The 24,993-nt window shown below is 34.6% G+C and overlaps 1 protein-coding gene across 1 annotated transcript in view; it reads left to right on the top strand.

Moving 5' to 3' along the window:
- The first annotated feature begins 897 nt into the window (after positions 1-897).
- Positions 898-24,993, top strand: part of LOC115446974 (division abnormally delayed protein) — a 130,804-nt gene continuing 106,708 nt past the window's right edge. Inside the window, exon 1 of the mRNA XM_037444508.1 lies at positions 898-1,203. Within this exon, the coding sequence (XP_037300405.1) occupies positions 1,062-1,203 (142 nt within the window). The 5' untranslated portion in view covers positions 898-1,061. The remainder of the gene's footprint in view (positions 1,204-24,993) is intronic.

Genomic DNA, 24,993 nt, shown 5'->3' with positions numbered 1-24,993 from the left:
TGTATCTTTGTTCTATAAATAAATGACAAGACGAGCAAATCGCTCGCACATTAGTAAGCGACACGACTATCCGATAACAGTATCAAAGTCAGCCGAAATTTGAATTACATTGCTCTGCATGGCACTCCATATAGATTTGAGACGTTAAGCCTTCATATACACGAGCTTAGAAAATGCTGCCTAATAAACGTCCGACTCTTGTATACTTGAGATATACAATCTAATGTACATGAAACCTATTTAGTTATTTATTTCTTTGTACGGTTTGGTCGAAGGGGCCATAAAATTTGTTTTTATATTTATTGAGTTTGTAAGGAGGAATGTCATAAAGCAGCCCCAAAAAATGAGGTGAGATTTTTCGCAGCGGCTGTGCGGCGTGTTCAGACAGCGGATGTGCGAGCGGCGTCGGGCGCTCGATACAGTGCGCGCGCACCGCCGTCGCCGTCGCTGTCACAGCCCAGCGCCGACCACCGACCTGCACGCCTGCACGACACCCTGCAAGCTTCGTGTCCATCGCACTCTGTAAATTATTCCCCGCAACACATAAGCTTCGATATTACTTACATTACAAAAAATGATAGATGAAGTCAATTTTTTGCATCATTTTTATTGATGTACACCATAAAAAATTTATCCGAACATTAACTATACACATTTATTGAATATCAAATGATCAACGATTTATGAAGTCGTAAAAGTAATGTCCTTCGATTTACACGTTTTATCGATTTTTCACGGCGTGACGTCATGTCCGATAAAATCGAATTCGATTCGCTAAATCCAAATTCCGAAGTTCAAAAAGCTCGTCTGTTCTATTCATTTTATTTCTGTTCTTAATTTAAAACTTGTGCGGCGTGCGGCTGGTGCGGCGACACCGGCGCTGTGCTACGCGGCCGAGCGGCATGCCGGTTGCTGTGCCAGTCCGGGAAGGCGCACCGATGAGGGTGCACGCGTCTCGATCGCCGCCCACAACGACGAACGCGCGTACGCGAGTGTGTTCAAAAACTAACGCGTTTCATATCTGAAAACTTTTGTATATTTATCGTAGTGACAGTGTGAACATGAGGTGTTTAGTGGTTATTCTGAGCATGCTGGCGCTGGCGCAGGTCGCCGCCGGGGCCGTCGCTGGCGGCACCTCCTGCGCCCACTCGGAGCAGTTCTTCGCCAGGCACAACGTGTCAGCTGATGATAGCGGCGAACCAGGTGCTGCACTTGTAAACATTTTGTATTTATATGGACAGCAGTAACATTGCCATCACACGCTTGGCGGAACACCCGCCCGCCAGAATGACATTGATGAAAAGCACTCTCAAGTTGGGAAGTTTTCTTGTTTTCACTTTCAAAATAAATAGCTTAATTTTGCTTGGTGATTTAACGAGTTAAGTTCTGGCGCTCGCTCTGTCGATTTATATGCTTGTTAGAACCTTAATGATGGAATTAGATTTTGTTTGAGGTACTTTCAATGATACTTGCAATAACTTTTAAGTGGGTTTAATCTATAGAGTCTATTTTAATTGTAGAGTCGGCGGTGTTATACAGAGGCAAACTCAATTAACAATTGTATTTTACTGTATTACTTAATTTCATTAATGTCTACATATTTTTTGTATAAATAAAAAAAATACTTAGGTAGATTTTTCTATAATAGACTAGAGACAAAAATACTGTGTGAGTCTTAAAAGGTTGACATCAAACAAATTCTACTAAATAGAGTCAATTAAGTTTTAATTATTATAAAACTCGATCATAATTTTCTAAGAAGTATTTCTACACAGAGTAATTAAAAATTACGATGAGTTGAGATTGAATTGTTAGTTTTTTGTGAGATCGTGCGATTCGTCAGTTTTGAAGATTGAGCATCAATTTAAATTTTATTTGAAGTTGGATTTTCATAAACTTTGCGTTATTTTATCTATTTATTATGTTATTTTTACATTTGTTTTTGTCAACAATGTTTTTAATTACAGTATACTAAGAATTCATTTAGCGAAGGATCTTCAGATAACAGTTGTCAGGCAAGATCTCAATTTAATTTATATTTTATTAGAGTCCCAGAAGGTGCTTAGAGCTTAACATTCAGAAAGAAGAATATAAGCAAAATAAATATAAAATATATCATAAATGTATGATAGGAGGAAAATTTGTGATGTTTTCATTCTGATATGACTGCCTGCATCTCTGGCTGCGATATAAGGTCCCATAGAGTATAGACACAATTTAAGGCGTACCCCCTAGCAAAACGGCGCGCTAACCGTATTTTTTAAAAATATCTATTAGAAATTCATAATGCATACACACACAGTGCATAACTTTGTTTAAAACTATTGTAGATATTGTTTCGTTAACTACATAATGAAAATGCGACTAAAATTAAGATTCCGTGCATATCCTCTTAAATTGGACATAATGTTTAATTGCAATCTTATTACATACTACAATTTTCATTCTTATTACAATGTCTATCTATAAGATAGACATTGTAATAAGAAATATTGTGGTAATATTTTTTTTCAAAAATACTTACAATTGCTTTTTAAGGAACTTATCCATAAGTCTTTATATATTTTTGTTCGTAACTCACGCACCGCCAAGTATGGAAAGAATTGGTTAAGGCTGTTTCTTTGGGAAATGGCCTTAATGCCATCCGCGCGTGGTTGATAACTCTCTTAATTAATTTGACACCTCTATCTGTTTTCTTGATTTTTTTAGATTTGGTAACATATTTTAATTAATACTTTGGACAGTTGTATTAAAAGTATATAAAAAGAGTTCTCTTAGCTTGATTTTCTACACGATTTGGATATTATGTTAATTTGAGTATTTTTTAAAGTTTATATTTAATTTAGTAATATTTAATTTTCCGGAAATGGCTAATAAGTATTTAATCCTTTAACTATTCATGACTCAAACTAATCAGTTAAAGTTTAAATTGAGCAAATGATTCTGACTTTGGTTTTGAATCAGCACTCATAATCTCAATTTACGAGTATTGTGAGCGTGTCATGAAGTACCTTAACTGTTTCTTTTATTTTTAAATCGTGCTCAGTTACATTTGTATAATTCTTTTTTTCAAATCCTGTTACTAGATTTCATTTCAATATGAGTAAAGCTCATACAATTTAGATTATAAGACTGTCTTATTTCTCATGTTCGATATACTGAAATTGAATGTCTCTCGCTCTAAGAGGTCGTATCATAAGTGATAAGCTGTCAAAAACAATTTTTCTTATAGAAATATAGATCTGAACGGACCGTTCCTTTTATTAGATCGGGATGAGATGTTCCCGCGGATTGGCAATTGACGTATCCGCAATTTTCGAATTCGGAATTGCCTAAAGCTGTCGTGTTGGTAACAAAATTGTAGCCATAATTGAAAATTATTTGTCATGGGTGTTATTGAGAAATATTATTAATTTGTGGAGATAAAAAATAGGGTATATGTTAGTCCGAGTAAATGTTTTTGATGAAGTAAAATGTGTCCCAAACTACTATATGGAAATACCTTGCCAAAGAAAATAGCTAGATTTATTCATTCGGAGATCGAAAAACAGACGAAAAATTATATGTGTATTTATTTATGTGATGATAATGTGCGAATAAACTTTATTATAATATTACAAATAAGTAATTATTATATTTATAAATTTGGAATTTAATTTGCCAAAAGTGCTATCAACATACTTTTATGCCAGAATGAATCAAACTAGGTATGATTAAACAGTGAAGCAATCGCAGTGATTTCTTACATATGAATGATTCACATAATATGATTAGAAATAAAAATAACAGTACTCAACTCTATTGTTAACTTGTCATTACGAATGTATGCGGGACATTAAAAAAACACATGAAGTCAGCTGTTCGGCGCGATATGACACCCGAGCCGGGCCTTGAATCCAATGTATGAATGGAACAATTACTTATTATAATCGCGCGTGTACACACACTACATTATATTGGCTTCGGTGGCATGACCTGGCGCTGCAAAGCCAATGTTTAATCTATTCGGTACATTGCCCTGTTTAGTTATTGTACAAATAACCGATCCGATCGCTGATAGCAAGCAAATGCAGAACGGTATAATTGACAATAAACGATTTTTGAATAAAGGACGTACGTAGTAAAATGCTACTTGGGGGGAAAGTCACGAAAAATTACGTGTCTGGATCGGAACCGCTAGCGAGGCGGGCGGGGCGGTGCGGGGTGAATGGCGGTGCTGGCGGGTAGGCTTTGTTGCTCGTGCTGGCATTCCTCGCCTGGGAACCGGGAACGGGCGTCCTCCGCCTCCCCTCCGGCTGCCGCGCGCCGCGCACCTGCCCCCGCTACACCCCGCGCGCATTCCTGCTCTCTCACTTTCATTGTTCCCGTCGGCGCGGGAGGTCGCCGCACCGCGTACAAATAATGGAACCAGTCGTTTTAGTGGGGACTTGTTGGCTCACTCCAATAAACACGTTCGACCTGTCCATAAATGACATTTAGGGATACACTTGTTAATTTGAGTCGGTGCGGTCGACACTCCCGGTTGGCTTATATTCATCATGTTTTTAACAACTATTTATTCGAATTTTCCTTTTTGAATTAATAGAATGAATATTACGGATAAACAGCTATAAGGCTCTATTATTTTATAGAATCTGTCATGGATTAATGTAAATCATCCTATAAATGTTACCAAGGTTTTCGACAAACAAGGAGCACTAATCATCGGTTTGATAGCTAACGTAGATACGCACCTGCGCAGGCGCACCTAATGAAATCATCCCCTAATAACAACAATAGAGGTGGCCATTATTATTGTAATTTATCAGAAGGGTCTGAGGCGTTAGTCATCGAGAATCTCTGTACAGAATTTTGATTCATTTCGGATGCTCGGAATGCCATTGTAACTGGCGAGCCGCCGACACTACCTGCCTCCGCAGGTAAGCCTCGCCCGCGCCCAACCATTGTTTATACGTTTTGACAAACTTTTAGTGATTTCAAAAGTGTTATTATCAACAAGGGTGGCACCTATCTATTGTCTATTATCTCATTCGCTTTTTGTTTAGTCAAGTGCGACTATAGAAACGTTTATTGTTGAATTAAAAGTAATGTCGTGACTATTAGTCTCTCGCAGTAACTGCTTCCTGTTAGGGAAGCCTTATTGTTTGTGGGGTGTTTTTTTAATTAAGTACAACTTTTTGTCTATTGCTCTAATTTTTTATTCTTATCTGGTGAGCGCCTTTGAACATAATATGTACTTCCTTGTCATGAAACACTAATTATAATAAACTTTTGAAAAATGGTAGACATTTTGCGATAAAAATATAACGATGAAATAAAATGAATCTTATTATTTTTTCTTGGCTGTTTATTATATTTAATAGCATCAAAGGAAGTTAAAAACATTTTGTAATAGTTTAAACACTATCTAATATAGATGTTTACATACGTTCAACACTTACAAAATATAAACATTACAAAGTGCAACACGCGACACGGTATGCACAAATACGAACAAATTAACCTTTATTTAATCAGCCCTACCTATCTAGATGTATCATGATGTGTTGCCAGCACACAACACACAGCACTGAACCCGCGATAACCTCGCATAGGACTTGAGTGAGACACTCGCAGATATAAACAGGGTTGCTATGCTAAATACTTTCATTAAAAATAAACTAAAAAGATACGATTTTGGCCAAGTTCAAGTTGTGTTTAATTGATTATTTTATCGAAACATTAACATAATAATAGTTATTAGTTGTCGTCAAGTGGTCGAAATTTGATCCTAGAATTTAATACGCGTATATTTATAGTACATACTATACATATATTTTATTCTTCTACACTTTTCTATAAGATCTTTGTTTATGCTAAATCTTACATTTCTTCGTGCACGCAATGTGTTTAACAAGGGTAGGTACACAGTTTTTTCTTAATGTATTCATGTAAAGATTATTAATTTCGTGTTTTCAAATGTTTATTTATAATAAACTATTAAAATTAATTGACTGTACAAATATACGAAGTTCAGATTTCAGACTAAGAATAAGAATATAGAATATAAAAATCCTTAGAAACTGTGGAAAACCTTCAGTAACAGAACTATTTAGCTTCTTATATAACTTGTTTTCGTTTTGAATCACTACAACTACTTGTCAGTGCGCGAGAATCGAACTCACCAGTCGTTTAATAGCTGAGTTGCTACGTCATAGTCCCAAACCTCTATAAAAACATTTAAAGGATCCAATAGTATGTTTCGAGTAAAATCTTCCTTCGTGGCATCCCATAGTCCGTACAGCGGGGACTACTAGAATAATTAGTAAGGCACTTTATCGCGCTTTAATTAATTCAGTCGGGCGGTGCGACCGATTCTCCGTTTTCCATTCTAAAAACGTTCCCTAATTCCATTTTGGGCAGAATTGTTCTATTCCTTAAATCCGTCGCAAAATGTATTCAATTAGTTTTAATTAAAACCGCAGGTCATGTGTCTTGTAAACACAGAGATTACACGTACTATGTATACGAGTGAATGTTTAGTGTTCGTAGGTAGTAATTATTTTTAAATCCGGGTTTTGATAGTATTTTTAGGCCGTTATCTGTTACTAAGGCAAAAGTCACCTTTAGTTTTTTATTACTCTAGTTAATTTAAAAAAACCACATCGAAGTTACTAATGGCGCTCGAACTTGGATCTTTTCAATTAGAACTTCTATAATGTGTGAGTGAAGTTTTAATTGTAAAGCTTTGTCTGATGTGGCGGACACCGCTTACTTCGGAAAAGTTTCGACCACATAAAAATCAATACGCTTGCTATATTAGTCAGTTATTTAGGCAAAAAATAAGCAAACAGCCGTTGTTATTAAAGCAAGTTAATAATTTAACTCGACCTACATTATACTAAAATCCACACAACTACTAGGTAGCAAAGATAGAATTATATTATTTTGAAGTGAGACCATTTTTTAGAACACATAATATTTTATTAATTGACCCAGTTGTTTATTCATACGGAATACCTAATACGCATATTGGGTCGAGCTAGCTCGGGAGTGGAATTGATTTTATTAATTGCTTCTTGTTAAGATTTGGTCTAATTTTAGAACATATGTAAAAATGCGGATAAACACGTTCGACTTATGTCTGCTGGTCTAATATAGATTAATTGTAAAAATATACAGAATCTGACATTCGTTAATTAATAGATACAAAATGTTGGGGTCAAGCCTTCCGATTAAAGTCCTTTTTTCAATCATTATTATCGAATAAATATCAAGCCATTAAAGTAATTTGGATTTATTAGTGTAATTCCGCGTTTACAGCCTAAAAATAGTTAAGAATTCGTGGTTAATTCAAAAAATTAATATCTTACATAAGTGTTTTTTTTATTAATATTTGAGGTTATAGATTTTATAGGTGTTGGTCTAATATAAGATTGATATAAATTTCGATTTCAATTCCGCACGTGGATTTGATTTAATTTTAATAATTCGTCGAACATTTCAAAACTCTTAGTCAATTTTAAATTACTTAATTAATTTACCTAATATTATGTCAATTTTATGAATTTAGATGTGTGCTTATTGTCCTTGTGCGAGGGAGGGTGGCGGTCAGGCGGCCATTGAGATTCATCGTTTGACTCGTGAGTCAGTGTGACTGTAACTGGAGAGGGAAGCCCCGCTCCTCGGATGTGAAACCGATAGGGTCCCGGTCATCGCGACCACCTGTGCCTCTAATGTTTACAATGTTGTAGTTTGTATTAGTTTGAGTCTGTAATGCCTCGTCATATTTGATTATTTAATTTGATAGAATGTCAGTAAGCTCGAACGCTTATCAATAAATTTATATTCAAGGATATAAGTTTTTATTTTATTTTAACTTGGCAGCAGAATAATTAAAATCCTACTTGCCTCACGTTGCCTCCGTAGCCTTACATCGTATTTGATTAGAAGGACTCTCGCATACTAGAGATATATCACGTAGTGTTAGTATCATGATAAAATACTATTTGTTCTGTTTAATTTATTAAAATGCGGCTATTATACATATAGATGTAACATAAAGCAGAAAGTAGAAATGGCTGCCCGCGACATAGTGAAATTTTATACTGGAATCACGACGAAGATTTACTTCATCAATTCAAATATAATTACGACTGATGAATATAAAACAGACACTAAGATAGATAAAGCGCCGCGCCGATGTCAGGTTTTTGTGCAAGAAATACAAAACGTAGGTATGGGTTAGGACAGCAGTCAGTTGGCAATATTTTGTTTCCATACAATTACTATGAAGCTGACGGTTGCTTCTACAGTCGAAACTAATCAATACAACTTTCGCGCTAGACTTTGTTGCACATTCTGACAACTTCCGAAACTTGTCATATAATCCTTGTAACCGAAGATTATAGATATTGATCTTGGGCTTTGAGCCAGTCTGGCAGAAATGCATAGCAGAATTAGCGTGCTTGGGCAGTGAAAGCAAACTAAATTTTCTGTAGCATGACAACTTATATACATATTTGTAATACATTGCACGTCAGAACACAACCATAATAAGACAGCACATAGCAGTTAGTAACAACTGGACATTGTCGAACATTCCAATTTCAACAATTCAAATGATATTATGCTGCGAGTTCGCATAATATAAAGAAGCTTTGTATTTGCCCATGCATCCTCAACAATTAAGAGTCTGATATTTTATTTTAAAATAAACGTAATCAGTAATGGGCACTTAAGCACAGAGTAACTAAGAACTTACGAAATTGTTTAGGGCGATACCTAATCGTTAAAATAGAGATTTGTATATCTTTATAACTGATCGCAAAATTTGTGTTATGCTTTCGGTTTCGTCAATAAAGTTGACATATGCGGTGCGCCTGAGTGATATCCACTATCGCCAGTCATTTCGGCTCGCGGAATAATTTGGTGTTAAGTTTGATTTGAGACCGCTTTCTTGGAGTTAACACATTACGTAAACGCATGGCTAGTTATCACTTATCATTTTATTGTTATTTTCAACTTATAAGTGATTCATTATTTTATACACCTAAAGTGTTAAGTAATTAAAAACATTGATAACTTCTCGATGATAATATCGAAGCGCTATTCACGAGAAAATAAACACAATTCAATTCATATTGAAAAATCTTCAATTGTAATCATTAAATTATTGTTTGTTCAGTCCTGAAGCGTCGAAAAATGAATTCCAATAATTCTCGCAGTTGCGAATCCCCGAGGCTATTGAATGCTCTCCATTAAGAGGATCAGCCGTTTTCGGTCGAATTCTTATCTTTAACGAGCTGCGATGGTGGGTTCCGATGTGGCAGGAAGTGGGCCATTTCATTGTCACGGTTAAATTGAATTAATCTAATCAAGCGATAAATTGCCTCGGACTGTATGACGCGGGAGCTTCGGAACTCGATGGCGATATGCTCATGTCGAGTGATTTTTTGATTGCTGTCATGATACGATTTAAATTGACGTTGCATTGATATGTTTTTTGCGGTTTCAGAGATAGTGTGTTCGCGACTGTTGATTTTAATGATGGTGTTTTTTTAATTAAATTTTCATATGTATTTATTCTTTTGGTGATTGTAATAAATTTTAGTGCAAATAGAGATTGCTTTTGTTATTGGATTTACATAAGTTACGTTAGGCTCAATTTGTCTATTAATATAATACTTTGGGTGTTATTTATACCGAGGCCATACTGACTGCCGAGACTGTTTGGGTTTAAAGTTTCTTAGTAACTCTACAAAGCACCAATTGAACAAAGCGAGGCTTTTATACTTGTGTACTATAAATGTAACAATAGTCATTACGATATTGCCGTAACTGCAATTAAAGCCGAAAACTCATCAAGTCGCATTAATTCAGAAACTATTTCCCTGCGCTAAGTCACCTTCATTTGAAAGTTAAATTTTCACAATGACTCTTGCTTATTCAGTGGCACTAGCCTGTTCAAATTTCAATTTCTTGTCAGACATTATCAATTAAAACTTTGTCTGGCAAGGTCTGAAGGTCTCGTTCGTAGGCTCACGACGTAAACTTGTGCATGTAAATTTTATTCTTTCTCTAACTTTATAGCCGTGCGCTACGTTTACAATGACTTTTAACAATAGAATTACGAGGATATTTCGAAAGATTTATGTTTTTTGCGGTAGTTTTTATTACTTTTGTCTTGGAAAAAATTTTGAATACATTGTCAGTTATGACAGAAAGCATTCTTACAATAATAATTGTTAATGCGAAATTGTTTTAAGTTGTGAGAATAGAAATAAAAGTAAACTCAATTTATAGAATAAAACACGTTTATACTTTGTATTTATGTACATTATATGATTTTTATGTATAGTTTACTTTTATAAGACTTTGTGTTAGTTACCTTAACATTAGTTGCCTTGACTTAACTTTAGCTTTCCTAGTTACTAGTTTTCCATATTTTAAAGATATCCTAAAGTATATAATACAATGGTCTTAAATATACTTCTCTCCAAAACAGATTAGTAGCTTGCTCGCAGGTAAGCACCACTTACCATAAACAATAGCACCTCTGGACACTCACGGATGTCCAAATGATCAGCCTCGATATCGCTTCAATATATTTGCTTATTTTAATAACCACGCATGTTTGTGTTGTCCAATGTCGTTCATGGCTGGGCAGCGTCCGCAGTTGCGCCAATCAGTTGCATAAAATATATTTAGCAGATCCGGTGACGTCACTACGCCCTGAAAAACCACATGTCCGCAATTAAATTGGATACCAAATATGAGACAGGATTTGAGAAATACGAGATGTTTGAAATAAGAATGATTTAATGTGTTATTTTATAGTTGCTCGGTTCGATGAAGGCTTTGTTTCAAATCTGCGAAAATGAACAACGAAGCATTTTTCTCAGTCATTTTTCTGAGTCCAATAATTTGCCTTCTTGTTATTATTGTACAACAGATCGCGTTGTTGACAGAGATTCATATGAATATTGTTTCTAGTTTAGCTAAAGTTATTTAGATTTAGAGATTAGGACCGTGAGACGAAAACATAATAAGTAAAAATAGCAACCGCGACTAACAAAAAGCTGTTGTAATTTTATTACGCCAAGAAACCAACACATTCCCAGGTTTTAATCAGGTTTATTATCGATTTCATAAACCAATTCACGCGATATTTTTTACGGTTCTCATAGCATTATTACTATTAAGGACCAGTATTGACCACCTGTCCTATTTGCAGAGCCACGTTTGTTGAACTAAAAGGGCGTAATTCTCGCACCTATTAAGACACATACATAATGGATGTGACAGGTCTCATGTCTTGCAAATCAGTGCGTGACAGCAACGCGAGAGCTGTCATTCGATATAACTACGCCATGTCGCGAATATTTTGTTCAGGGCCACTTCTGTTAGTTGATACAGATGAATTCCTAAGATATTATGAGACGCTAGATTAGACGTGGATTTCTTTGTGCAATCATTTTAGTATAACAATTTTTTGTTTTAGTGGTTTGAGAATAATATTATAGTAATAAGGTGTTTTTAGTATTTGTTAACCCTATATTTTCTGGTGATTTTAGGTGGATCATTTTAAAGTTCACACCGTCATGTTTGAAGTTTTTACGAGAATAATTGTATAATTTAATAAATGTAATTGAATTAGTTACATGAATATTCATAATTATCTTTATTATGCCTTACGAAAAATACACATATAAAATTTTCTTCGTGTGAATTATTGAGTGCTTTATCTTTGTTTTCCCCGTTATACTTCGTGTATTTAAAAAAAAACTTTTGATTGTTATAGACATTTGATCCAAGGGCACGAGGTTTATGTGAGCAAGTTTTATTGGAATTTATTTTTCCATTGTCGCGCTGGTATAAATATTTGAACAGCTCCAAACTTGCTCGTAATATAGTGCGCTAAAAATATTTCTTTCAAAACTTAAGTAATATTTTATAAAAAAAATGTATATGAACTTTTGGAATTTAAAACTGCTCGCGTTTTAAGAAGTAGTTTACGCAAGTTAATAAATTGTAACTACTAATATTGTTTTAGATGTTTTTGCCTTATATCAGTAATAAGTCGTCATTTCGTAATTTCGGAACATGCATTTTAAGTTTTATATAAACTGGTTTTATACTAAATTGTGGATTACAGCTAAAATATATTTAAATATTTAGTTCAACATATAATCATCCAGGAGACTTTATGAAAGACACCAGAATCACAAACCGGGACATAATGAAGCTTATGAGTGCAAAATTGATTTTAATCACCTCTTAAAATCATTGCACGTACGAAATGTATAGGACATTGTATGAAACTAACCAACATAAAGGGATAATGCTCGAATATAAAATGGCCAATATAAATCACGCGCAACAATATGATACTCGTATATGTGCAGCACATTATGCGTAATGCAACATGAACCCGAGTGACTGGCAGCGGCGCAACTCGACCTAAATGCACTTCATTTGCATCCATGACAGTCGACGACCGAGCTGAGCGACCAACGTTAACATCAAATCATTACCAGTGTGATGCAAGACACCAGACTAACTCAGAATACAAGAATTTAGAGGTAAATCAATAGATGAGGAATTGGCCGGCCGATACTGCAAACAACTTATTGGTATAGAGAAAGAAATACATCAATGTAAACAAAAAATCCTTATCTGATTTTAAGTCTTCTTCTTTCATTACTGGACGATCTTGATTACGAAACTATTCCGCCAATGTCATGTTGTTTATCTGATATTAATAAAGTCTCGTTTGTACATGTGATTGCACCGAACACAATAGTAAATCGACATATTTCGAAAATTAGTAATTATTTCTTTAAATTTAGTATTTCCTCCCTAGAATCTAATATAGTGTAAAAGGATTTTATTAGAGATCCTCTATATAAAAATGACATCAAAGTCGACTGAACCTTGTACGTTAATTATAAATTGCATATTTTCCCGAACTTTATTACTGGCATGTTTTGTTTTACGACCTCTCTCAAAACTTCCCATCATCGTCGCGGATGTCATTTTTCGGTCGGTCAACGTCGCTAAAGGCGAGTGGAAAGCGTTTATGTTTTACTCTCATTGGAATCTCTATAAACGTCCCGTCCATTCACTACCGCAGAGAACATTTTTTCATTTGTTCAGAGTTAGTCTTATAAAGCATTTTTTGCCTGCCAGCTCTATTCTATACGCTACTGCAACGGGCCACTTCACTTTGAAATTAATGGAAAATTCGTCGCATCATTAATTTACAGTCATTATAATTTAGATCTTTACTATATTATGATTACTATGTTTACAACGCCCTAAACAACACTTTCGTGAATTAATGAGGGAACGCGGTCTGTTTGGAAGCAAACGCGACTTAATATATCTTACTTAAATTAAAGGTGGAGTAAATTTTAAGATCGTTAGAAGTCATTCAAATAAACGCTATAATTCTAATAAATATTAAAAAACTACATTATACCGTGGTGAAACAGCTCAAATTCAACCTTTTATTTTACTTATCTCCTCCACGGTCTGGCTGAGTTGTGAGTGATTTCTGTTGCGAGGTCGCTGCGCTTTAAGCAATCTGTTTTAGTGAACGCTTATTTATTACTATAACTCGTTCCGAGCTATTAATCGATATAAACTATTAATCAAACTGTACCAATTCATTCATTACATTTATCATTCGTTATCATTTGAATTTTCAATAATTCCCTGTTTTGGTTGATACGACTTTATCAGTGTATTTCTGGTTTGAACTCGTATGGCACAATATTTGGGCCAGTAGTACGTATAGTCAACGAAATATTTCATTATAGAACATATAAAAGTAATATGGGCAGTAACGGTTTTAAAAGATATAATAGCCATTGATTGATTGAAATTGATCAGCTGACCTATATATATGTCCAGCTTTCACTTTCAAGAAAATCAAAGAAGTGCCTATTTCACATTTCTTTACCATATACACTCTGATGATTATTCAACTTCTTTGTAGCAGTTGTCGATATTACATATAAAATTATGGCACGGCTTTTAATAATTTTATTATCTTAAAATACCACAAAGGATTTTCTACACTAAAAGATGAACCATCCGTCCTTAATGAAAAATGTGACTAAGATTTATTCAGTAAAAAACGTTTATTCAGCCCTGCTCACTCTCAATGTTTCCGCACTATTGTAGGATTCAGTAGCAATGCTAATGAGGCGTCTGGCTAGTGACAGATGTCGCCGCGGGCTCTGAGGGAAACAAATAAACACAAACTTGTCAGCTAACCCGACTCGATTCCGGTTTAATCACGTTCAAACTCTTTGTTTTCACATTGGGTTATGGTGAAATGTGTTTGAACAAAAAAGTTGCGTAATGGTTTGTTCATGTTTTAAAGAAATTGCAGAAGAGCGTAACTAATGTAGTACTGGATTGTACTACGTGCAAATATGATGTCACTAAACAATGCCTGAAATCTATGATGAGACGTCATAGAAGAAAATTTGTGAGCGATTAGTTTTTGAGCAAAGCCATGATAACGATAGAAAAATGTAATAAAAGAAAAGGTATAGTCATGGTGACAAATACAAATCAGAGAATTGTTGTTAGCTACTAAAAGTTGTTCTTTCGAAGTTTTTTCGCGAAGCTAATAATTGGTTCGAATTGCTAACTCAGATAATTCTTTATAATAGACCTTTAGTTTCAACACATAAGAAAAATATATGATAAACACTCTGATAAAAGGTACTGAAATCATCGTACATTAAATCCATTGAAGATTTATTATTAGTTTTCATGGTAAAATACTAGGTAAATGTTTGTTTACACAGTTTGCAAGTTGATTGAAGAATGAATAACATGACGCATCAATTTTACAAGTGAAGTCATGGATATACTCCGCTGCGCATATGTACGGCTATTGCTATTGCTTTCGTAGAATATTGAATATTGGTCAGTTTTCAAGCGCTAGTATCGTTCACTCTTGAAACAGTCCGTTATTTTGATATCAAATCTATCTGGATCGCTGTCGATGCCAAGCCGCTGAAATTTGAATTGAATCAATATCTCTCTCACTACCTCTATACGATGCTGGTCTTACTAGCATGGTTTATATCGTACTCCTTTTTAACTTTTGATCAGCATAGGTATGCTGATAATCCTGCTGACTATCATTCGAATTGATTTCGTAAAATCATTTCATAGCGGTTAAAAATGATGTGACATCTTAGATTTTTCATTATGTTTATCCATTTATTATGTGCTTTTGTCAGATTTAGGACAATATTCCAATATATAGACTTAGATGCTTAAAATTCAAAATGCTAAAAAAGGCAATCTGTAAGTAAGGATTACTGTAATAAATATCGTAATTCGTACCAGTAATTGAGAGGAAGAAAATGTTATCATACAAGAGTTAAGACAAGGTAAGTAGACGGTTAAGGTTTTGTTAGTAAAAGGTTAGTACCCTGGATGATCTAAGGGTTTTTCATGTCCGAATCTTCAGAGACAAACTTATTAAAGTTTATGTCTGAAAAAATTGTTTGCCAAGAAAAATATTGTGGTTTTGAAGGATCACAGTTTGCGAGTGTTCAACTCTCGGCTTTTACCTTAAAGTTTTAATGCTGAATATTGTACTTTGTTTTCACAAAGAGCTCAGACCAACGACTGCTCATTTGTATTTTCTAAATATTGTTAAGAGTTGTCTTAACATGATGGATCGTTTGTACGCTTATATTCTAAATTCTTCTTAAAAACTTGTTTTTTATAGTACAATAACGTCCTATCTCGATTGCTTTTTTATTTTTAACCTTAAAGTACAAAACTCATTACTAAATATTAGATATTTTAGCTACTACACAAAGGACACCAAAAATGGAACTGGAAGCACTGCACCAGTTTACATCTGGCTGTCCTTTTGTTTCAGTCAACACTAACAATTTACATACCGTCTTCAGAACGCCAAGAATTTGTGGTCATCAATCTTGGTGCGGGCTGCGGAAGGGTAGGGAGATGTGGCGGGCAGCGGGGGGAAGTCGGTGGTGTTCGACCGGAGGTGTCCGATAGTTTTCCCCTATCAATATCAATCAGTGTCAATGTTAGAAGTACAGCTTACGGTCACAGTGCGCGCGATGAAACAACGATTTATTGATAGTCCTACATTCTGACTACTGAATAATTATGTGCGTCTATCGTCTGTGAGCACGAGGCTATTTGCGCGTTTATTATGTCTTCAGTTTCTTATAATGTCAGTGGTCGACTAAAACAATAAAGGAACTTAGTACCTTATTTTTTTAGTACTTTATTTTTTGTTGTTTACTTTATAATTTGGAAGAGTTATGTAAAAACTGCACAGTGTGTTTTAATAGCATTGTTTATACAATTGACTTTCATATCACAAAATCTGCAACATTTATTCTACAACATTATTTAAACAATATATCATAATAATTTGTCGCGTCCCTAACACATCGCTGATCGCTTTCACTAGGATACTAATCGTGGATGTAAGCGAGTGTCCGCGGTGTCCCACGGTCCCAGCGGCCGCGATCAAAGCGGGAGCCGAGCCTCATTTATAACATTCACACGTGTTGATATTTGACGTATTTGGTCTGATCGTGGCCGGACATGCGGACAGACAAACGGCACAATGTACTCCGGACGCTGCACATCATACTATTCGATTCGTATTTACTTCACGCTTCTGTGTTGTTTTTGAGTTTTAATTATTCAGGTCAGATGGTTTGAAGGTCCAGTGTGCAGTTGCGATATATTTTTAAATTATTGTATGTGCATATCATGCATTTTAGACGTCTTTCAGATGTTAGTCAAACCTAAAATGTTATCCCAGTCTTGCAGCAAGTATGCCGCGCATGACAGTTATAGCGCACTTTAATAAAAATGTCGCCTGACGACAGACTTGAGTATCTCTCGAGGACGGTAGCCCTAATTATGCTGGCTTGCTTAATTGACCCTTATAGCTTCGTTTTTAGGATCCAATATAAGAGGAAAAACCAACGATAGCATTGTCCTGTTTCTATACAAGTGATTTTTAAGGTTAGCACAAAAATTAAGTAGTATCTGAACACACGTATTTTTAATGTTTGTTTTTGTATCCTAATAAACAAAAGTTTTTAAAATCTCCTAAATGAAACACACACACACACACAACACCCACACCATCACGCATTTTATCCCCGAAGGGGTATGCAGAAGCGCAACCAGAGCACCTACTTTTCGCCAAGTGTGTTCCGTCCCATGATGTGATAGGCATCGAGCCTATCGCCATGTCGGGCACAAATTCCAGATTCCGGGCTGATACTGAGTAGAGAACCCACATATCACATTTTCAACCGACCCGGGTTTCGAACGCGGGTAATCAGAGCGCCTCCATACCGCGCTTGCAGTACAAATACGCCACCGAGACAGTCATCCTACATATAATATCATTTATATCATTGTTGAATGCATTTCGCAAGCCACTTGGCAATACCGAGTGCACGTTATATATTTTGGTTTCCTTAAAATAGGTTAATGTATCTGTAATGGTGCTCCATTCGCACCTCTTCGGGAGAATTAGATTCCTTGTATACCTAAGTCTGGTCGTTTGTAGGATTCATGTATGATAAATGGTACGGAAACTAACTTACTTTAAATTTATAAAAGTATTCTCCATTTGATATCAAAAAATATTTATCAAATATTATATTATGTTCAAATTACGTTATATTTAATGTCAGTAAATGTAAGTGGATATTTGAAATAACTCAATAGTGAAGTAGTGACGGTGCATTCTATACGAATTACATTGAAACAGATCTCAAGTTAAGATTTGTAAAAGTTCAGCAATGACTGACTTACGTGCTGCAAAACTATTCTGCTGACTCAACAGATTTAAAAAGTTTAATATGTTAAATTTTAATACTTCAGTAATTATAACTACAAAATATTTAGAGAAATTTTCAAGCCATGGTTATTCATTTATGAATGCTATGTAAAAGTGACCCGACATAAATTGGTTAAAACAGTCGACTGGTAAAGTGTAGTGGTAGTATCGTAGGAGGACAATTATAAAATACGATACTTTCTAATGTAATATATACAAGAGATAATATATTTATACATTTCCAGCACGTAATAAAAGGCATACAATTAAAGATTGAATGTGAAAGCATAAAATAGAAATTAAGATTGTTAAGCCTTAATTACATTATTAACACTGAATTTTAAGTTGCCCTAAAAAGATTAGCCTTTCTAAATATATTTAAATATTTCTTATATTACCTACTATAGAAAACTAAAGGTTCGTTATCGATCGATTTAAGGTGACGCAAGTTTGAAACTTATTTCCCTAACGATTATTCCATGAGGATATTAATATTCTTAAAGCGTTAAGCTCACTAATTGTATTCGAATTTGTCAGTGTTAATCGATATTGCCTGCTTCATATTAATAAGGGCAGAGTTGATGGTGATTAGTTAGAGATGCGGCGGGTGTCTTAAGCCGGAATCGATGTTGCATTATGTTAGGATCGGAAGCGGATTTCAAATTTAGAAATATAGTGGTATTGGGTTGAGTTTATACATATATTACGTTATTGGATGTATGAAATCGGAAGCAAAAATTTGTGAAATTATAGCCATTAAATATCCTCGATCAATGAAACTTATACGGCAATTGTCGTCGCTATTCGCAGTTAATGAATATTAAACTTTAATCTTATAGTAAATTGCATTTTCTTAGCAATAAAATCTTTGTGTCAACAATTTAGATACCAACATCAAAATGAATGTTGGAATCGGAATCCAACCTCCTATCCCATCCCTACTGGTCAGCACTCGACGGTGCTCTCTCGGAGAGCGTAGGCGGATCGGCGCCTACCTCAGAGAGTTACGGACATTCCTGAGGCGCTCGTGACATGTCTGTCTTCTCGTTTGTTAGTTACAGCGTAATGAACCTTATCCATCAAGTAGTATCTTTAAATATCCTTTAGTGTACGTGCGAGAGATCTAAATCTCAAAGTACGGTAGATATTATGTGTTGAACTAGATTGCACATTGACAGTAATGTAAATGCATATTATAAATATGGAATTACTTTGTTAAGTTTATAAAAGTCTACAACATTTTTTTTTAGTCCACGAAGCAGTTTTCAGGAGAAAATTTTGAATTATTACTTTTAGTTGGTTTAGTCATCATACTTTATAATACAAGTCTTAGAAAGTGTCCATATAAATTACGAAAGGAAGTGCTATATTAAGTCCAGGCAACGACAGGATTATTTTTTTATTAAGTCCCTTTAACGATGTATTCGCATCGCTCCTCGCGGTCTGCGTTGACCTTAACATCAGTGTCACGTCGCCGAGTGACGTGACGGGTCACTGCGACATTCACGTCTGTTGAGATGTACTTATCGTCTTATGTCTGCTTTATTTGAACCGGCAATTATTAACAGTCATTTTGTTCAGATGAAATCTTTGTTTTAAGATTACTCACTACATTCGGCTGATTTAAAAGCCCGTACATAACGAGATGTGGCGCTTACTAATTTATTGAAACATAGCTCCGTTAATTTTGTTATCTTAATTACGAATGTTTTGCTTTGCATCTTCATACACACGAGTTTCAATAAACAACACGAGAATGAATGGGACAAGACCTCTTTTGACTCCGTCCCATTAATTCTCGATTCAATTTTTAATAGCCTTTGTACTTTGAACAAAGAGTTTGATCAATATATTTGTACGGTTGAATTAGCAATAAGAATGCGGACACGTCGATAAACAAGTCACGAGATCAATTGTCGCTCAACAAAAGTATATTACTTTGGCGACAATTGGCCGTCCGTCAGTAGTGACGGCGAGTGCCCCACTGATTGACAAATCTTCATAAAAAGTAAAGCTTAAGTATCTGACACGGATACAGTATTAACATTATGAAAATGTATTCTATGACGTAATTGCAGTTTTTGCTTTGAGCATTAGCGTGGAATAGTAATTGTTTTTTGACGTTGGTTTTTGACAAGTGGGTAAATATAAAACCCACGTCAAGATGTTTATTATGAAAACTATTTATAAAGAAATTAACGAAGAATTAATTATATATAATAATAGTAGCGCTGTATTATAAACTGCCACTGCTCGGTACTAGCGTCCTCTAATGCTGAGAGGGATTAAGACTTAGTCCACCTCGCTGCCCTAGTGCGGATTGGCAGACTTCACACATCCTCAAATTATTATAGAGAACTTCTCAGATATGTAGATTTCCTCACGTTGTTTTCTTTCACCGTTCAAGCACGCGATAATTTACAAAGAATACTCACATGACGTTAGAAAAGCGGAGGCGTGTGCCCTTGGGTTTTGAACCTGCGGACATAATCTTAGCAGTCTGTTTCATTCCTAACTAGATTATCGCCGCTTAGAATGAATTGTTCCACAGTAATTTATCCCTTACTTTGCCAATAAATCAACCTTTAAATTGAAGTAGTGCTCAATACCTATTAAATGTCGTCCAAGCCAACTAAACATCGTTTATTAATTGCATTTGAGTATTAGATCATTCTTCATTTTTTTTTTGCGTTGAATAGCTTAAGTATCATTGCGTAAGTAAAAATGATCCATTGAAACGAGTTATGCAAAGAAGCGTCTCAACGTATTGATTTATTAACACAATGCAAGAGTACTAGCGACGTTGTATTGCTTAGGATACATTTAATATTTGTTCTGCAAGAAGTTATTAATTAGAAATGACGGAATTTGATATGAACTTCTGTAATGGAGATCTTTAACTGACCCTTAAACCATCTACACTACAGTATCATTTAGTTAGGTACGTGATTTTTATAGTCTTTCTCTTTTTTCATTTACTAGTTGCGCGATAAAAGACTTCTCCGCTACAAAAGTTTCTAAAATCATTGTAACGATTGGATACATCGACACCCCCTGGACGACGCAAGCGCATATCATCCTTATCGTTTGTGCGTTTACTTCGAACAAACTTCGAATTTCACAAATTTTCACATTTATATAATTATTAAGTATAGTCATGGGGTCCTCTCCGTCTACGGGAGCATATCGCTCTTTTTACAAATACGAGCATTTTAAAAGAAAGATAGCTTAGATAATAGTATAGGTAAAAGAGTCGAAAAATCCTCTATTTATCAATAAGACTATCAAAGTTGATCCTCAATTAGGACGCCCGTAATTGCAAAAACACGGATTCGCACCCGTAGATGGAATAACGGACTATATAAAGTATAGGTATAAGAGTAAGATAGAAGATAGGATAAAATAGAATGTATAAAAAATTTGACGCTGGCCAATGACTAAGTTTGGAACAGAGAACCCTCAATGGTATGTTTATATTATTGTCAGAAAGCTTGTATTAGTGCTGGACGCACCAGATGATATGTGCGGTAGCATAACGTGTGATCCGTGGTGAAGCAACAATTGGCATATGCACCTCTGAAAGTGTAAATTTGTTGGTAAATTATTGACGTCCATTATATTTTGGGCGTAGCAACTGTGAATTGTACTTATTGTGCAGACAATATTATGACAACTTATATATTACAATCACATATAACAACATAAATCAATGGCTTCTCGTTTCTTTTTGGAGAAAGCAAGTGGACATTAGGAAGTCTGAAAATTTTATTTGTATGTAAATAAGTGGTATGACCAAGTGTAAAGTAAAATTTTAGTAGGATTTGGACTATAGTTATATTACGCACATGACCAATTGTGATATTCATGTTATTATGTTGTTTCTGATATAGAATAACCATAAATCGTTGTAGTATAGACGAAAACATTTAGTGGTCTTTGACTTCGTTACCACACTTATTAAAAAGTTACCGATATTCTATAAAGTTTATTATCCACAACTAAGATGATTCTTGTTATTACACTATGTTTTGCGATAGTAAAACAAAGGAATAACGCTCCATAAACATGCCACGTGAAATATATTTTCCCATATTTAATAGGCGGCGTACGAACAGATGGTGTATTAAATAATTTTCAGAAACATTTACATTAATTCATAATACTATTTACGAGTCGCGGTGATGTCACGCAGTAATAAGTTTTTTGTATGGGATTTTTCTGTTTGATTTTTTGCTGAGACTAGCCACATGACTTATGAGAATAAAGAATTGAGTATGAGATGGTTTGACAACGCAAACACCTCTGAGTAGTTGCCCTGAGTCTTCATTTTCGGACTACAGTTCGTTGTTTATCAATTCAGACAAAAAAAAATAAACGGCAACTACATAAGTTCCTTTTACATTTTATCTCGCAATCATCTAAAAGCTGCCATGTCGGTAACCGCAACAATTTAATTTACCTTCTAACAGATCATGTGTGGGAACCGTGTAGGGCCAGCGTGTCGCAAGCTGTCGTTGCAATCAAACCAATATTTATTTAGAAGTACGAGCTAACTGTATCGCAATCCGACATTGCTCGGCTAACGGAATTAGAACGGTTGGAAGCGATCTCGTAGATATGTCTGTTCATAAATTGATCTTTATTATTGCTTTTATCGAAATGGAGCAAGTTAGTATTAGAACGGGTACTATAAATTTGCAGCGATTTTGCTTTGTAGAAAATTGCATTCAGCAAGGTTTATAACATATTTATGTTTGCTGTGGCTTTATGGCCAGTCGATATCAGCTGTTATCTGTTGTTGCTGTTACCGCTGCCAAATCCTTGCAATGGCGTGTTTAGTATGTTCCTTCATAATTATTATCTAGGATTTTTTGCATGCAACCTCCTGATCCTTTTGAAACTTTGTTCTGTTCCGTGCTGTTCGTATTTGTCTTTTTAGATTTAAACATTAATTTATCCAGTACGGAGAAGAATTCTTTTGCTTCTGTCGTATCTCCACGACCTTCAAAATTTATATTCTTCCATTGTTATGTGTAAAAATTAAAAAACACCATATTTAAATGTCATCATACATTTTATTTCTTCAGTCCATATCAATGAAAATATCGGTCAAATATAATTGACACAAAGATTAACAAATGTTATTGAACTTGTACAGTGACAGAACATTAGAATGGAGTCATTTTTTTGTGTTAAACACGTCAGTTTCGTGATACAGATCAGGGTCACAGGGACGCCTACGGAGCGCCCACACTACTCCTAATACGGCATGTTTACTTAATACAGTGGCGTTTCTACGTGAGAAAGGTATTCTTACACTTGGGTAAATAAAACTAGTACCTATATTATTTACTTTGATTTTAAAGAATAATAACACAATTAGATTTTTTGTGATAATTATAGGAGTTGCTAAGCAGCCACTAATTTATCGTTTCAGTTTTATTAGAGATTACAACGTCATTCAAGTAAATATTTTGAATGCAGAATTCGACAGAGACACAATATTAATATAGTGACAAAATTTTATAATAAAATGAAAAGCCTTTATTTTTTCTTATCTTTAGTTTACAATTCAAATGTTGTTAGTAGGTAATTGATATATTTTCTAGATGTTAGTACAGGTTAGTTCTTTTGGGTATCGCCCTTTCTTAGGTCATTTCAGTTTTGGAATACATGACAGCGTCTGTTAACTTTATTTTTTGATTAATAAGTTCATTTCTGACTTTGAGTATTTTTCTTATATTTAACATCTTATTCACAACAAAAAAAAAAAACAAAGATCGCAATAAAATAAAGACCGCTAAAACTCTTAAGATTTCTAGAATTTCGTAGTATTGCAAGAACATTTACTTAGTGTTTTAAAGTAACCTGAATTCTGCAACCCACGAGAAAAATGTAGTTTGACGTTAAGGAACTTGATCGAGGCTACATTATTGTGCAATAGCCTGCTGTTTGTAATCAGGAATGTAATGTAATCAGTGACGAGGTTTTCTTAACAACTCATTGTTAATTGTAATCCACATGTTTTTATTATAGAAAATAAAACAAACCTGAGTTAGTAGACATTTATTAATAAACACCTGTAATTGTAATGAATTTTTGCACAAACGCTTAATAAAACCTTTCAGGGCTTGGAACGTTAACTGTTAATACCCATCCACAAAGACAATCTCGCATGGGACACGCGAGTTCAAAGTTATATTTGTATCAGGAACACCAAGTACTAACACCTCTCACCTATCTATTCTGATATAATTGACACCCGACCTTTGCGAGAATAGACTACAACCATGGAAGCCTGCCAACGCCTGCGACTCTACACGACGTGCGAAATTATGCTTTGAAGTTGTCGAGGAAATCATTTCTTTTATTTATTCTCCAACAATAGATTTTATGTCGGAAAAATAAATGTACGGTTAAACGATGCGAATCGGGACAGTGTTTATGTTGGATTAATTTCCGTTTATTTGATGTGGGGTGGAAATAATCAAGACGTTTTGTATCGCTTAAATTATAACATAAATATAGTACAAATGGCAGTACAGACCACATTCCTCTTATTTAATTTATTAATAAACCTTATGCAAAGATAGTCATATTTGACTTTATAGTGGTTTTTGAAGGTTTTATTTTTTGTTAAAAGTTTTTTAATGCTAAAGTTTGAAAAGTATTCCATTAAATTTCTTGCTTTCTGTCTGCTTGGAACAATATAAGCACTTAAGTATTTATAAACAATAATTTTACTTAGTACTTATCTGAAATAGCTCCCAGAATAGCGCCCACGGCTATGTAATTAAATAATCTATTTTCACAGATACCACCAATAAATTAATAAGAGGCTTACCCGAAACGATATTATTAATAATTTAAGCAAGAGCTTGTTATGTCTAACTATAGTCATGATATTTTATTTCTAAGGAAATTATATAGTTATAACGGATTCGTTCTATTTTCGATTAAAAAATTATATAACTACGTTAACTAAAGCGTTAATAATTTTCCGCATTATTTAATTTTTAGTTGCTATTACATTGAACCGCTCATAGATTTCATATGCCTGTAGCTAAGGGGCAAAATGCCTTGCAATACGTATGTTTATTTTTGGCTGATTAATTAGCGACCTCTTCAATTTATCA

Source organism: Manduca sexta, chromosome 28 (assembly GCF_014839805.1).
Source record: "Manduca sexta isolate Smith_Timp_Sample1 chromosome 28, JHU_Msex_v1.0, whole genome shotgun sequence".
Lineage (NCBI taxonomy): Eukaryota > Metazoa > Arthropoda > Insecta > Lepidoptera > Sphingidae > Manduca > Manduca sexta.
The sequence above is the reverse complement of the archived record's forward strand: the minus strand, read 5'-3'. Positions and strand labels throughout refer to the sequence as shown.